This window comes from Girardinichthys multiradiatus, chromosome 9 (assembly GCF_021462225.1).
Source record: "Girardinichthys multiradiatus isolate DD_20200921_A chromosome 9, DD_fGirMul_XY1, whole genome shotgun sequence".
NCBI lineage: Eukaryota > Metazoa > Chordata > Actinopteri > Cyprinodontiformes > Goodeidae > Girardinichthys > Girardinichthys multiradiatus.
Window position 1 is genome coordinate 27,739,781 of NC_061802.1, and position 17,702 is coordinate 27,757,482.

General features: G+C 38.8%; 1 protein-coding gene across 4 annotated transcripts in view; it reads right to left on the minus strand.

The window, feature by feature from the left end:
- tpm4a (tropomyosin 4a) overlaps positions 1–17,702 on the minus strand; it is a 33,366-nt gene that overhangs the window by 11,797 nt on the left and 3,867 nt on the right. Inside the window, exon 1 of one of the 4 annotated variants that reach the window (XM_047375665.1) lies at positions 9,763–10,316. The exons of 2 other annotated variants lie outside the window; for them this stretch is intronic. In XM_047375665.1, coding sequence (XP_047231621.1) covers positions 9,763–9,894 — 132 coding nt within the window. In that variant the 5' untranslated portion in view covers positions 9,895–10,316. Of the gene's footprint in view, positions 1–9,762; positions 10,320–17,702 lie in introns of those variants that run through there. One more of the 4 variants, XM_047375667.1, reaches the window with a different exon arrangement.

Consider the following 17,702-nt stretch of genomic DNA (forward strand, 5'->3'; position numbering starts at 1 on the left):
GTCTTCCTCCAGACTCTGGCACCTTGATTTCCGAATGACATGCAGAATTTGCTTTCATCTGAAAAAAGTACTTTGGACCACTGAGCAACAGTCCAGTGCTGCTTCTCTATAGCCCAGGTCAGGCGCTTCTGCCGCTGTTTCTGGTTCAAAAGTGGCTTGACCTGGGGAATGCGGCACCTGTAGCCCATTTCCTGCACACGCCTGTGCACGGTGGCTCTGGATGTTTCTACTCCAAACTCAGTCCATTGCTTCCGCAGGTCCCCCAAGGTCTGGAATCGGCCCTTCTCCACAATCTTCCTCAGGGTCCGGTCACCTCTTCTCGTTGTGTAGCGTTTTCTGCCACACTTTTTCCTTCCCACAAACTTCCCACCGAGGTGCCTTGATACAGCACTCTGGGAACAGCCTATTCGTTCAGAAATGTCTTTCTGTGTCTTACCCTCTTGCTTGAGGGTGTCAATAGTGGCCTTCTGGACAGCAGTCAGGTCGGCAGTCTTACCCATGATTGGGGTTTTGAGTGATGAACCAGGCTGGGAGTTTTAAAGGCCTCAGGAATCTTTTGCAGGTGTTTAGAGTTAACTTGTTGATTCAGATGATTAGGTTCATAGCTCGTTTAGAGACCCTTTTAATGATATGCTAATTTTGTGAGATAGGAATTTTGGGTTTTCATGAGCTGTATGTCAAAATCATCTGTATTAAGACAATAAAAGACCTGAAATATTTCAGTTAGTGTGCAATGAATCTAAAATATATGAATGTTAAATTTTCATCATGACATTATGGAAAATAATGAACTTTATCACAATATGCTAATATTTTGAGAAGGACCTGTATGTGTGTAGAGAACATATTCTCTGCGATGAATGACAGTAAAGGGGAAGCCTGAAAATCCTGAGGGTGCAGTTGTACAGTAGGAAGCGGATTTCCCTGAGCAAAATGATTTACCTTCAGGCTTCGCCACAAGAGCTAAATGGAATGACAAACCTCACTGCTGTGATCGCTTCCCAAATAAGGATTTGGAAAAGGTGACAGAAAATGGACTGCCCACCATTCTTTCATTTCCTCCCTTTAATTGGGCTCTCCTTCAGCGATGAATCTCTCTGGCCACCCCGCCCTTAGCACCTACTTTACATTCTCCCATGGAGTCGCTCTGCCTTATAAGGTTAACTAACTCTGGAGAATGCTTGTGGTTGAGTAAGATTGTGACAATAAGCAAAAATGTCTGTCCACACACAAACACACACTGAAAGGCAGTTTAAAGACACTCAGGCTGAATCACCCTTTCCTAAGGTCATCTTTACCCTCCCACCCCCCTTTTTTTTTTGAGAAATAGAGACACAGAGAATTACTGCTCTATGACTGGTTGTTAAGAAAAATAACAGTGGAATATATTACTCTGCATATTTTAATAGTTTTTATAGTCAAACAGCCTGCGTTAGGAAATATTTTATCTTATAATTATTTTTAGTTATAAGTAACATTGATAAAAGACATAATAAAAAACTTGTGATTAGATATCACAGTGGGTTCTGTACCCTTATAAATATCCTGACTGAAAACATTTACATTAGGAGTGGATTTGTTTCTTCTTTCAGCCAGCTCACCAGCAGCGAGAAGCAACACGTGGGGGAGGGGCAGAGCTGTGTTACTCTGTGCTCCATGAAGCCTGAGAACATGCCAGTACTTTCTGGTACATCAGGAACAGTATGATGAAACTATGTTAGTAGTTTTGACAGTAACTTAAAAAAAATTAGTATGCCTCGATAAAGCCCAATCAAAGGTGAAAAACACTCCTTTTTTAGGCCCAGGGGTGGTTCAAAGGTCGTTCCTAAAAACGTTATTTGTGTAAAGAGCTACTTCCAGAGGGGTGCCAGCCTATGTATTCACAGAAATGTTAGAATCTTAGCTAAAAGCTGATAAAAACAATTTCTGCCAATACCAAACATAGCTAAAACTACAAGCAGCTGAATTAGAAAGTAAACAAAATGCACAAAATGGCATCATCATTTTAATGGCCATTTAATTAACCAGCAGAACAGGTTGAGCAGAATTATCACTCATATTTGAAAAAACTCAATTATTAAAATAATGATTATTTAAACAGAGTTTGTAATTTCTGAGAAAAACTATGTTAAATTTATGCTTGTTATTTCCTGCGCAAACTTCACCAAAACCCCTTGGGGCCTAAGAGATAATAAAAAAAAAAAAACTTTCAATGGTTGCAATAACCATTCATTTTTTTCAAAACTGTATTTATAACCTACCATAACTGACCATATTAAAGTAATGGAAAGTTGAAAATTACATTGTTGGATTGATTAAAGTGGGATTTTTTTTTTCATGGCACCCAAATATTAAACTACATGTTATTTGAAGGCACTATATGCCCTAAATATCACAAGAACGTTTTTGATGTTTGGGGGAAAAGGTGAACACAGTTTGATCTAGACCTTACTCTTCAGAAGCTTTTTAAAGAAGTACCTCACAAGAGATTATCTGCTCAAGATTCGTTCCTGAAGCTACAACAAGGCTATTATGTTGAAGGGAAGCTTCTCAAAAGAAACTCAAAAGGCCAAAATCTACAAATTATCCTTTTTTTTCCTACAATTCAATGAATACACCAAATCTAACACCTTCCACCATTCTCAGTCTATAATTGCATAAACCAATAGCGAGTATTTGAGTGCACACCAAAACTCGGCAGGGAGAGAAGGGGAGAAGACATGCAGCAAAGGTCTCAACGCCAGGAATGAAACCCAGGACATCTGCGTGGAGGACTATAGCCTCTGTATATGGGACACCCGCTCTACCGCTACACCACGCGGCGCCCCATGCAATATATTTTTTTCTAAAGCCCATCAGTATAGGTCACAATCAACATAAGTAGGTCAGATCAAACAGAAAATGTTGGCTTTGGCCTAGAAAAGGCTGATCGATAATAGAAGGAAAAGCGGAGAGGGTGTATCGGTGCAACTGTTTATCATCGTGTAGACTGGTTCAAATAGATTTCAAGAGAAGGCATCTTACACTGTAGTGCTCTAAATATTTATTACTGTGGTGGTCCTGTAACACTTGGTCAAATCTGGGTATTTTCATTCATCCTTCTCACTAAGAAACAGACACAGAATGTAACGACCGAAGCATTTGTCATTCCAAAATATCACTAGTTAGATTCAGATGGCTTTTAGATTATAAATTATAGTTTAGAATTTGTTTTAAGTTTATAACATTTAGGTGCACAAGACGAATAAATAACATCCGTATATCGCAAGCAGCAAAAATTGGGATTGGAAATAGATCTTAGAACATTTTCCACTTACCATTCAGCAGCTGAAAATGTTGCCAAAACATTAATGGATAGAAAAGATAACAATCCCTTAATTTAGCTGTGAGCTGAATGGAGTGGGGGTCTCACACATTGCTTCATAGATACTGTTCCATTTAGTATATCATGTAAAATGTACATAGAAAGTAAACAAGCTTTATTTTTCTGATATATATTAATTATAGTGCTGCACAATCAGGAGAACATTATTGTTGTTGTAAAACTAAATGTTGTGATGACTATATTCACTTTGATTAACCCACATGTTCTTTCTTTTTCATCAATGCTCTTTCCTCACTATTTTCTGTGAGCTTTAGCTTCTGAGCCACTATAAATAGACATGGTTTGCATCGAGGACACTTCGAAACCATCTAAAGGGCCAAAGGAGTGTTTTGGCTCGTTACGTTGTTGGGGATCTTGGGGCACAATGACTTCTATGTCGAACCCTTTTATTCACTTTGTAAACTCTGGTGAAATCAGCCTCTTCAAACAAACTGAGATGTTCAGGACACATTCACTCTTGTGGCAGATGAAGCCTTATTTAGGTCTACACATCCACAGGTGATTTAGACGTCTTCCTAACCAAAAATATCTCCAGGCTTAGACCTTATGTCTCCATTTCAGATGAACTTTCTTCCGCAAGATAAGCAGCGTTAGAACCTTACTTCTTAGAGACACAGTTCAGTTCAGAGTGGCTTTAGAAATACCTGGGTGTATTTTGTGCACCACAGTCGGGAACAAGGATGAAAGAGGAATCCAATTAACGGCCAATTTCAGGGCAGTGGGCTAATGAGCTGCACAGTGCTGCAGGGGTTCTGGGTAAGTTATTCCTGACAAAGATGGTTGCCATGCCCAGTGTGAATATGTGATGGTGTGAGAGACAAAAGGCATGTAATCTCTCTCTATAAAGACCTGGCATGCAAACACAGTTGCATGAAGTATAAGCTGCTCTGTTAAGAAGCATGATATGTAAAAGAATATCATTAAACATCCAAGACAAGGCTAACAAAGAGCACTTTCTCTGAGCTAAATGTAATCTGCAGCCATAGCTCCGAATGTTATCAGACTTTCAACAGGATCTTTATTTGGTTTCTATTCCTGAGCAGAGGCTTTATGAGGAAACCGCCAAACACACAGGGAATTACACTTTTTAAGAGACAGCTTAAATAGTTTTTTCTCTGAACTAATAAAACACAGGTGACTTACAAGTTACACAGACATCCAAACAGTTTGTAGATCTTTAAAGGTAAAATAAAAATACAATTTCTGCACATTGAAATATTGCAAAAGTCCCGCTGAACTCCTCATTTCTTCTTGGTTCCAGTGTCGGTTTGACTGCCAAGTGCAGAACCATTACTCACATTTTCTAAATGCTATTTGTTGACATTGCAGCAAATTTCGGTTGGCTTGCCCTAAATGCACAAATATATTCTGCTCCTCACTCGAGGGAGAACCCAGAGCCTTGGCCTGCATAATCAGCGAAGCCACTAACATGGGGGTGTTCCTCCGAATGCCAGGGACCGCCAGAAAGTATCAACATGTGGCGGTTATATTTGGAAAACTGAGCTATTCCCAGGGAGAAGGTCCAAAGAAAACACTGAAATCAGGAAGTAGACCTTTCTAAAACTCTGTGAGAGTGTTAGAAGGCCAGCTGAAAAACTGCAGGAAAGCAGCAAACAGACAGGAAACTTTTGTTGACTGAAGTAATTATTTGCAAATTAAACTCATTTATTTTCTTGTATCAATGACATTTTACCTGAATGAAAAGGTACTTTTAGTGGCATTCTGTTGTGGTCTGTTGTTATTTGATGCAATTATTCTAAGGAAAAATAGAAAATCTGCATTTGTTATTATGCAGGTTTTAAATATAAGTTGTCATTATCTTTTTTAGCCAAAGTTAGTAAGAGTCCTTGTGGAAGGTCCAAAGAGCCACTTGTGGCTCTAGATCCATTCTGCGTAGGGCTGCATGATATTAGAAAATCATGCGACTGCCATTTATGCCTATTTTTTTGTGCCCTCTGTGCTTCCTACACTTTGTGACCTTTAGCATTTTGGGCGATGTCATTTGTGTCCAGTGTAATAAACTGTGGTCTTGAGTCTCTGTACAGCTGGCTGAATAGTATGTCAGCATGTAAAATGCAAATTCATAATACTTGGAATACATTAGCCAACAGGTATTTCACTCCTTTCAGTCGTTTGCTATATAAATGCTGCACACACTGATATTGTGATGACAATGCAATATATTGTGCAGCCCTAGTTCTGTGGCCGTTTCCTGGTGACTAGACGTCAGAAAGTTACCAACATCAAGGCATATCCAGGTTTTAGCAAAATTACAGATTCAAAACTTCTAAAATTTTATGTCATTTTGTTCCTACAGTTGAAGATCCTTTAAAAATTACGCCAGAGCGACCAGGATTTACAGTACTGCAACGCTCCCACTCGCCCATGCTGTTGCTGCACACTGCTGGTCAGCTGGCTGAAAATGGATTGCTACACTTTTCCCATGTTTACAACAAAAGCAAGACTGACTGGAAAATATATTTATGACCAAAGCAATTTATAGGCATGGTGTGGAAACCAAAGGGTTGCCTATTAAGGTAACATTGTGTTAAAGCTGGGTGTTACACAGCTGGCATCAGGCTCTAGCTGGGCAGATAGCCGACTAACTTACTCCCAGTCTTACTCTATAACGATCAAAATGAAAAAAGTTTAATATTCTTAGCAATATGCACTTTAAAACTACAGCCTAGTAAAAAAGAAAATAAATGGTAGAGATATTAGAACTGCCATTATCCACATGTTACATAATTTCCAGCAGCTGTTTTAGATAAACGATTGGATCGTGCAATAAAATCTTTGTTTTAAAATTGTGTTGTTTCAAAACTGCTGTACTTTCACTCACAGGTTATCAACCAGCGAGAATCACATTCTGGCCCATGCTTACATTCAAAGAACATTGCTGACGTCTTCTCATTCATTAACACTTTCATACATGTTCAATGTCAGACAACAAAAGACTCGTGTTACACACAAACTATTCAGGATCCTTTTCCACCTTCTGATAAAAGGATTGTAAGCAAAACCTTCTTTGCTGCAGCTGTTAAATTCAATCTTATATGGGGCTAAAGCTGACAGACATATTTTATCAATTAATAAATCAATGGCTTCCCTGTTTTGCTGAATCAAAACACTTGAAAGAGATAGGAGTAAATGCAAAAGCATTGTAGCCTAGCAGAAGTTGTAAACAACTATCTGGGATCCAACTCCACCTCAAACACTAATCTTCCTGTTGATCTGGGCTGGAGCTCAGGGACAGGAAGCATTAGGAGTAGAAGTACAGGAAGTGCTGGACCAGAGTCGCCAGACGCCATCCTAGGAGGGGCCCTCAGGGTGGGGCATACATCAGCCAGGGTTTAAGTCCCACTTCCCTTTTTTTTTAAGAGAGATTTTAAAAATTGATCTGTGTCTAAACACTAACTGTCACCATGGTGAACTGCATGTTCCTGCTTGCCAACATAACTGCACTAAACAAGCAGAAGATGTTTTATACTCCAAAAGAGGAATTGCCTGTTTGATACTGCTCTCCCTCAAATTATTAAACTTCTTAAAAGCATCAAACCAAAGTTCCACACTGTTAAAAGCAGCTAATCTGGTCCAACCGGTCTCCTTACGCAGCTCAAACAACAAAAATGATTATCTATAGGCTGCTCCGGAGTAACTGCAGACCAAGCAATTACTTTTCAGCTTTTTGGTGATAGATGTTGCCAGCGATGGTCTGTTACCTCTGCATTTTCAAGTTCAATGCACTCAGCGAGGTTCCTGTTTTTGATCCCCTCATGCTGGAATGAAAGAGTGTTTTTGTGCGAAAAGGAAAGACTCCCGGTTGTCCTAATTACTCACATATGGGACCACACCGACACTCGCCACACAAGCATGCACTGGAATGGTTGACTGTGAACGCAAACAGAGGCACATGTGCAATGTCTGAAGCTGCTTCTACAAAAAGAGGCAAAGAAAAAAACGTTGGATGACACCCTCTGAAAATCATCAACAGTGGGATGTAGCTGACGCATCTGTTAACTTTAATCTGTGATGTCAACATTTGAGCCTGTACCACAAGCCAGGCAAACGCCCTATTGTCAAATGAAAAAGGTGCCCTGTTACCTAATAGGCATCCTAACAAAACGGGTGACTCCTCCAGCAGGCCTGCTCCTTTCATCAGTTCCGGAGCCATATCTTCAGAGTCGCACCTTCCTCTCCTCCCACTCTGCTTAAATCTTTCCACCAGTCCTTTAATTAAACAAGCTCCTATGTAATGCACCATAAAGCCATACCCAACTGTGCTGTTTGCAGTTTTTCTTCATACTACTTTTACTTTTGCTGGTTTAAGTCATAAAACTCAGATGAGGCCATTGTGAAAGAGACACAGCGGGCGTGAATATTTCCTACATGTCCAAGCAAGCAGGTTTGTGGAGCTTCAGATAATTTCAGACCAAGTTATGTAACGGCAGAGTGCTGAAATGTAAACACATGCAAGATAAGGTTCTTTCTTTTATTCCTTTTTCCTCGATAGTTCACAGCTGGGTCAGACTAAGGTTGGTTTGTTAGTGGGGTGGGACTTTTATAGTTTTGATCCTCCAAAGGATTTTTAAAATAACCAAATAGTTTGTTATCAAGGACTTATAGAAGCAGAAAATTGCAGCCCACAGTTTTAAAATGCTGAAACTATTCATTTTTAACCTAGTTACATGATATTTGTACGATCTGAGAGTTTAGATTAAGCGCTAGTTTTAACCAGACATGAGCCAGTTAACGCTATCAATGCATACCAAGGTTTTAAAACGTCCCATCATAGCTTTTAGATTTAAAGTCCTTTCAGTAGGAAGCCAGACAAAGTACTGCGAGGGTCCGGAGTTTCGCTAAGTAGAGTAACCCAGCCACCCTACCTCTTAGTGCTCATTGCTGGTCAGTTGGCAGATATAGGGCTACCAAACTTATAACAAAGACAAATTCAGATGCTTGAAAAAACTTCTGATGCAAAAAAGACAAGACAGTCATAAAGTGGTAACTACAGGACTGCCATTCATCACTCTCTTTGTAGAGTGATGTTGCTGCGCAGCACCGTCAGATGAAATCAGACCCCTACACCTGTTCGTTGCTTACAAGTCATGCAAATCTGGTGACCCATCACTCTCATTAAGCTAATGCTGTTTCGGAAAACTACAGTGTGCTGGCAACGAGCAGAATGTTGGTTAAGCAGCAGACTGCAGGCTAGCGAACTGTGCTGAAAGCCAGGTTAATTAACAAGCTAACATCAGCTTATTTTATTCATCTGTGTCCAGTTCCTTTCCTCAAGGGTCAGTGTCCAGCATGGTTTAGATGTGTCCTTGCTCCAACACAGCTGATTCAAATGGCCGAATTACTTCCTTAGTATGCCACCCAACTCTGCTTCGGTCTGCTACTGAACCATCAATTTGATTCAGGTTGGTTAATTCGGGGCAATGTATAAAACATGAAAGACACTGATGCTGGACACCACTGCTCTATGAATGGGGAAAAAGAACCGGCCACTATCATGTTTAGTTGAAAAATACAGCTAATGTTTGTGTTTACTCTATATTTTGCTTAAGTCTGTCTGAAAATTTAAATAATAAATGAACATCAATCATAACATTATTATGACTGCAATGATAAACTTGTAAAATTATTTTAGCAGAAGAAGGATTCATTGATAATCTTCTGTTTTTAATAAAAGCAATTGGATCATCCTGTACATTTCATTCCAACTTTCTGTTTACACTTGTGACATATTCAAAAGTGACAATGATTAGAGAAGGCCAGGAAAACTACAAATCATCCTGTTTAACATTCAAATCTCTTTTCTTACAACGCAAGTTAAGGCCTTTTCATATTTAACGCTGTGTTTTGTATTTTCTTATCCGCTTCAGTAGGAAAACATCCAAACTGATGTACCTGAGCAATACAGTTTGAAAAATAAACCAAATAAAATATATTCCTAAAATTTCTCACAAACACATAAAAATGTTACCAAACTCGTAACAACGTCCACATGTATCAACCAGAGGTTACTTGACCAGCCTAATTAAACTTTCCATACAGATGTCTACGTGGTTCATTCGCGTCAGTTCTGAAGCGGCCTGCGAGTCAGACACCACTGAGCATGCGCACGAAGGAATCCAAACTTCTTTTTTTTTTTTTTTTCATTACAGACCAACGCCTTGCATTGTGGAACAATCACGCCCGCGTAAGAATCAATGACATGATCCAATGAGACGTTTTACAGCCGCGGAGGTGAAAGCGAAGAGTCCAAAAAAACAGTTCACCAACCTGACACAATATGAGAAAAAAGTCTGAGAGGCGTAGTGGCGTTAAAAGTGGGAGAAAAGAAGTAGAGCAGGAGGAGTAGACAGTCTCACTTTTTCTCGGAGCTCCCGTTCACTGTCCAGCTCTCTCTGTAGGACCTGAGCCCGGTCCTCGGCGTCGTCGGCTTGCTGCTGCAAACACTGAATCTTCCTTTTCACAGCATCCAGAGAGTTCATGCCTGCCATTGTTCTCTGTTTGGTTGCTTAAGATTACACGTAGAGGGGGGGAAAAATACAACCGGGCTCTGCAAAAAGGCGTACGCTGCAGCTTCCTACTTACTGGGTCAACCCAAGTTGTATAGTTAGAAAATAATATTAAAAATATTTAGAATAAACTTTGATCGCTTGTTTACAGAGATAGGAAAAAATACTAGATGTCCGTCCTGGACTGGTATCTGAGGAATGTAAAAGAAAACAAGAACAAAAAAACAAGTCGTTCAGGTCCGGTAAAAAAATAAAAGGTATGGAAAAGTTAAATAAGTGAACGGTGTGAGTGTCCAGGTGATCTCCACATATGGCTCATGGGCAGACCAGATAGTCGTCCTGAGGAATGTGCGCAGCAGGTTTTGGTCCCGGGTGTGCGGAGAAGAGCAGAGTGCCGGAGTGAGCCGAGGAGGCAGAGAGATGATTGGTGAGGTCAGAGAGGAGGCGGGACGTTTAAGCGTGTGCGTGTTTAAGATGGTCACTGTGACTGATGTGAGGACTATGTACCCAGAAGATCAAAAACCCACTATTAATTAATTTGATTCTGAGTTTGCAGCTCCACCATCTGATGTTCTCTTCAGTCATTGTTAAAATAACATTTAAAGTAAGAATGGAACTGAACACGCAGGTGCATCACAGTAAGTCAGATTTATTCACCTCCGCATTTCAGGTAAAAAGTGAAATTCGGATATTAAATTGATTAATTTCGCACGGTGGTATATTTCAAATGCTTAGTTTTGTTCATTTTGATGGTTATGGCTTCTCTAAAAATGTCGACATTAGGGAAGACCAGTGAACACTGATTTTTAATACACAAATGTCCGCCCACTCAAAGTTATGGGGATGCACTGCATATATGCTCTTAAAAGCCTGCTCGGGGTAAAATACTTATGACGTTGTGTCTGGTTCGGTTAACACGAAGTATGTGACAGTTGTAGCCCATTTTCCATACATTGCAAGGCTTGTGAAACACTGTCTCCACACCTTGTGAATCTCCCCCAATTCTTGAATGGGCTTTGCTTCATAATTCTTTCAAGGCTGTGGTAATCACTGTTGCTTGTCCGACTTATTTATCACAAGTTTTTCTTCCACACAACTTTCCATTAATAGTTATGAATACAGTTCTTTAAGAACAGCTAGCTTCTTTAGTAATTACCTATCGTGGCTTACCCTCCTTGTGGAAGGTGTTAATAATTGCTATATTACCCATTATTGTGTAGGCCATAACATGGACATATTAAAACATTCCGGCATTAGAAACATTTTTATTGGTCTAATGTAATATTCTATTTTTTTTCCAAGAAACTTAATATGGGGTCTTTCTTAGCTGCAACACATATTCTTCTAAATTAACCAAAATAATGGTATATAATATTACTCCCTGCATAATGAATCTGTATAACATTTGACTTTAACTTTTTAGAATGGAAGTGGATCTATGAACCAAATTCTGCTTGTGGGTTTCTGCTATGTGGGGCAAATTCTGTTTTCATTTGAAATCAAGAAAGTATGTTGATTTCATAGTCAATAAATTGTATGTTTATTCAAAACACCAGGTTATAATCAGTTTTTAGTTAGATTTCAATTAAATAAATAGTTTGAGCTTACATTGATCACAAAAAGATGTTCATTTAGTCTATTTAGAAAACCCACTGTATTTTATTGGGATTTTATGTAACAGACCAGGGCAAAGTAGTGCGTAATTGTGCATTGAAAGAAAAAAAAAAAAGCATAGTTTTTCCAAATCTTTACAAATGAAAATCAGGAAAGTGTAGCATGCATTTATTATCTGAGTCAATACTTTGTAGAACCGTTGTTTACTGCCTTTACAGCTGCAGATCTTTTGGGACATGTCTCTACTCTGCTTATCTAGAAAATCAACATTTTCCCCATTATTTCAATCCCAATTAGACTGGATGGAGAACATTTGTGGACATCAACGTTTAAATCTTAAAAATTGATGTCCACGATTGAGGTCAGTACTTTGACCAGACCATTCTGATGCATGAATGTGCTTTGGTCTAAACAAATCAAGTGTGGCTCTTGCTGTATGTTTAGAGTCATTATCCCAAAAGTAAACATTCCCTTTGTTACAGTTGAAGAAGAAATTATCTCTACAGCATCATACTGCCATCACCATGCTTAAGTTTTTGGATGATGTGTAGTTTTCTGATCAACATAGCATTTTACATGTAGATAAAAAAAGTTAATTTTACTCAATTCTCTCATCTGACTGGAATAACCTCTTCCACTTGTTTGCTATGCTTTCTATATGGCTTGAACTTTATGGCCAGAACTTTATGTTCTGTGATAAATAGTTGTCTGTTCAACAGATTCTTCCAACCTAACCGTAGATCTCTGAACCTCCTCCAGAGTTACTATGGGCCTCTTTGCAGTTTCAATTATTAAGGCTCTCCTTGCCTAGGGTGTTGGTTTAGGTGTACAACCATGTCTCAATAGATCACAGTTGTGCCATACTGTCTTTCCATTCTCAAATAACAGATTGAACAATGCTGTGAGTTGTTCAAAACTTGGGACATTGTTCTATACCCTCGTCCTGCTTAAAACCTTCCCACTTTACCTCTGACCTGTCTGGTGTGTTCACTAATATGTTCTGGCAAACCTTTAGTGCCCTCATAGGACAGCTGTATTTATCCTAAGATTAGGTAACACAGAGGTGGAATCTATGTATTAATTAAGCCACTTTCACTTGGATGCAATGGATTCTATTTTGGGGTATCATAGTAAGATGGCTGAATACAAATGCCTGCTGCACTTTTCAGGTTTTTGTTGGTAAAGGCTTTTTAAAGTCATGCACTATTTTCATTCCTCTTCACACCTAGGTCCTTTTCTACTTTGTGTTGATCTATCACACAAAATCCTTATAAATACGTTGAAGTCCATGGTTGCAACATCCCAATTAGTGAAAACGTTAAAGGGGAATGAAAGCATCAACAAGGCAAACTACTGTCTGTTATTTTTATAGTTCAAAATATCTAATAATTAAATAATAATTCATTACTAGATGAATAAAATAATTTCCTAAAATGGTTCAAACAAAGCATTTGATTTCCACCCAAATTATTAGTTCAAATGTGTTTGTCTGGATCCTGTCCTGTTGTGCCTTTGAGGAACCATGTGAGTGTTTGTCATAAAAGAGTGAGCAAACATACATAAGTCTCCCACCTGCCAGCACAAACTAATGTGCCTAGTGTGGGTGTAAATCAGATTTCTGCTTCCTCCTTCATGTGTCCCTTGTAGTCCTGCCTGTGTTTACCCTTCATCGTCTCCTGTTCACATGACCTGCCTGGGAACAAATATTGCTGCGTGAATTGGCTGGAGGCAGCAGAATCCAGCTCAGCTTCGCCTTTAGCTCAAATTCAAACATGATGTTTGCAGAAAGAATAAAATCTTCTAAAATCAGTCTCAGGTGTTGATCGATCCCCCTTTCTCTGATTTGCTCTTGCACCGGAAAAGCTAGAAACACAGATTTTATTAAACACAGGAGTGTGGGACTTTCTGTTTGCCTTAGCTGCATTCTCCACATACCTCTGCTCCCCCCCATCCCCCACCCGTTTTCTCTCTCTCTCTCTCTTTCTCTCTCTGCTTTCTTCACCACCACAAACTAACTTTCCCCCCTAAGCCTGGAAGTGCTGTGAGTTATAAATCCACCCACCACAACTCAATGGTGCCATCTTTATCTCTACAGGCAGCGCAAAGGTTGGGATCTTACAATCATAAGTAAGACTCTGTCTAGTAGCCTGATCTAGCAATAAACAGTGATGACCTAAATATCGACACCAGTGGTCTCGTTCCCTTTTAGAAAATCAACTTATTGCCTAAGGCTGATTCAAAACACTGCTTTCCAGCAGCTTCCAGTTTTTCTGGACAGTTCTGAGCATTGACATGTGTAATGACTTGACTGCTGCTTCTAATGAGCGACATGCCGTGGTAATTTGTGCATGTGGAGCAGAACATCTTTACTTCTTGTTATTTTCTTATCACTGGCATCACTGGAAATGTCATACATTCATAGGAAACATCTGTCTTTCCACTTCAGGGTTCTACCTATTGACAGTTCTGGTCAGACGTTTACATCCACTGATTTATTTGACCTATTCTTTTATGGAGGTTGGTTAATTATATGTCATGCAAAAGCAATTATTTTTTTTAAAACAAAAACTGGCTTTACAAGTTTGAATTTGTTGTTGATTCTCTCTAATACAGGCAGGATAAAAATTATACATCAAATATGTGCATAGACCCTTACTAATATTTGGGTGAATGTCCTTTAAGATACACCCTGAACACGTTGTTTTTAGCCATACCTTTCGACCCAATTCTGGCAAAATACCTGACCAATCTTCTAGCCAGAACTGGTAGAGTTAATTTACTGAAACTTAGTTTCCTGACATGCTTGGCTTTTAAGAACAGATGTGGGAAGGGCAGTACAGAACCAGAATATATTTTCATTACAAAACCAGTTGTAATGCCTGCTCCTATTGGAACTTCCAGTTGTCTCCAAGTTTTAGCCATCTGAGCCAAACTGACCAGAAAAGGAGCCCCTACTCTAAAAACCTTAAAGCTGGAATGTAATGTGCTGTTGCCCACATGGTCAAGCTAAACACCTTCTGGAAAAAAAAAAAATTCAATGCCAGGAGAGACAAAGATCAAACTAACTGGACACAATGACACCAGTCATGCTGAGAGGATCAAGCCTCTCAGCAGTTAAGGTGTTCAAACCAAAGAAGACTGCATCAACTGTTAATCACAATGGTGGCAGCATCATGCTGAGGGTTTGCTTCACTGCTTTAGACGGTTGGTTTGGAAATCCCTCACATCAACTAAAATAGAAATTTGTGGACTTTGCTTAAAGCCTATGCCACGATACCAACCAATTTAATCAATAACCAGTTCTACCAATAGTAGTCAAATATTCAGCCAAATTATCCCAGAAGCGTGATGATGGCTTCACAAGCATGGCTGAGCTGCAACATCCTAGTACTTGTAATCTAATCATAGTGGAAGTGTATGTGTAGATTTGAGTTTGAAGTGTTGTTGTATATTTTTCCAACTTAGAAAAAGCAAGAATCAAAGAACTGATATGATAATCATATGTCGAGTGTTCTCACTGGGACTGTATTTATGTTCAGCTTTGTAAACTGTTGCTCATGAGCCCAATTTATCCATGTTTCCTTGTGAAGCATCCCCGCGCTGTCCTCAGAGGGTGTTCAGTCACTGCATGTAGATAATCCTACATGTCCCAGACTCCAGCTGTGTGTCCGTATGGCAAGGTCCTCTCTTCTCTTTGTGTGGACACAGAACAAAGCTGCATTTCCCTGGGATATCCTCCTTGAAGCTCTAACAATGGCACATCTTGGTGGAAGTTAGAAGAGTTTTTTCCTTCACTAAAGTCTCACTGTTCAGCTTAATGGTTTTTAATTTCTTTTAAAAATAACTCCCTGGATTCTCAATTGTTTTTGTTAAAATGCCATTTCACCAACACACATATGTAAATATTAACACATCTTTGGTGTGAATCCAAATGTTTCTTTGGGACTATCATTGCCCTGGACTTAGTTTTTCTTTCTTTGCCTTCCACACACACATAGTTACTGACTCAGGCAACAAAACACACTCTTGTGCACAAACATGCTCTCCAGTGCCAGAGGAACCAACACTGACAGAAATACAATCTTGTGGTTTGTGGTGATGCTAACAATCTAAAATATGGTCTTTTCTCCCAGATTGTACTGATTAACTGCCTGACCATATTTCCTTATATACTAAGTTATTTCTTTATAAAAATAACATCTTAATAAAACCTGGCATCTTTTGGACAGACTCCTTAAATCTATTTAGGTCAGCACTAATTTACTCTGTAAACAACAAACAAACTAAAAAAAATAAGGAGGGACATAAAGGTCTCATCAGACCTGCTTATGATCTAATTCTCTCATAGGTCAAACATTAAACAACATTTTGCTCGTGGATGCTCAAGATTATGCCACAAATAAGAAGATGTGAAAAGAATTTTTTTTAAATGTGTGTTATTTTATAGTCTGTGGTTAAATATTTCATGGAATCAGATTAGCATTAATCAGTAAACACTTAGACTATGGATGTTCTGAACAAGATTTTTGTGTCCCTGATACCAATCCGAGAAATAAACAGTAAGATTAGGCATTATGCAATAGCGAGTTCCATTCGGCTATTCTCTTTGTCTTCTTTTTTGACAGTAAAAAACTTTCTCCCAACCAAAGTTTCTGCAATATGAGGTTCTGGCACAGGATTCATTAGCTAAACAAAACTCCTATAATGTTCTGACAGCATTTAATCTAAAAGGATCACATCTTTATCATTTGTTTCTAAAGATAAATCTGTCTTGTCATACCCAGTACACACCTGTCTCATTCTAGATGACAATATTGTTATTTGGAGCTGTCTGCTGAAGTGCCAGACTTATCCTAGCATGAATAATCTGTTTTGATAAGACCCATTGATCATTTGGCTCCAGGTAATGGAAACCTGTTTTCCTGCTTAATAAACTGTATGCTTTGCTTTCAATGTCGTAACATTTCTTGTCAGGTGTTTCTGTTGTGGTTTTTAGTCAAATCTGAGCACAATGTGCAGAGGAGGTCACATAACACATGCAAACAGCAAGCGGTCAATACTAAAGGGTGAAAAAGTCTTAGATTATTGAGGGGAAAAAAGGCTTTTTAGATAATTAACAATGTGCACAGCATATATTAGAGGTTTGCAACCTGTGATCACAAACATACTCAGTGATTTTACAAACTGGCCAACACAATGGATGCAGTTGATATAAAATTACAGGCAGAACACCAACAACCCGGATCAGGAATTGGGCTTAGTCAGAGACTCCTACACCAATCGTTAAGAAAAGCCTTGAGCAGGACCTCAGTTTAATACTAAGGAACAGGACATCTCAAATTTTAATGTGTATTATGTGTGAAAGTATTATTTTAAGTTAAATCTTTATTCTTAATGTTTATTGTTCCACTGGATGAGTATTGCTTGTGTTTAAATTTGAAAGGATCATTTTACTGGTGGTTATTTGATGGAGTTAAAACTGATCTCACTATATTATGTATATAGCTTTACAGCTTAAATGTACTGCTTTATGTTGTAGAAGCTGATGTTTAGTTGCTCCAGATTATAAGACAAAAACTCATTTCTCAAAAAGCAGCATTTTGTTGTTATTTGTGTTTCATTTATTATTTTTGGAATTTAACAATTAGTGAAATGCTTTGCATTTAGAAATCCTTCAGCTTGTCTGAGATGTTTATTGCAAAAATATATTTATTTTCTGCAAAAATATCTCTTTTTTTAAAAAACGTTGTATACATGAAAATAAGTCTCCCCATTCTGGCTGGAACTTTCAAATACATTAGAATAAAAAACACTTTAGTAGTGACTCACTGAATGCCATGCATAATTTTTACTGTTTAATAATAATTCCCTCTGATGTATCTTTGCTGTTTGAATGACTCGAATGGATGTGTGTGTTCGGCTGAACAGATTACAGCTTAACCATTTGCTTATCTTTTCGGAGTGGCTACACAGGAATGTTACAGTCTCCGGAGAGCTCCAAGCCATTCTCGCTGGATCAAAGTAAACTTACAGCTGGTGCTGGCTCTGACAGACTAGCTGTGGAATAATGGGCCTCTAGTTTCCATTGTTGCTTTGGTAATATGTGTGTAAGTGTGTGGTCGGTGTGTTAACAGAGCAAGTAGTTGACGACAAGAACAGGAGTCTGTTTTCAAACT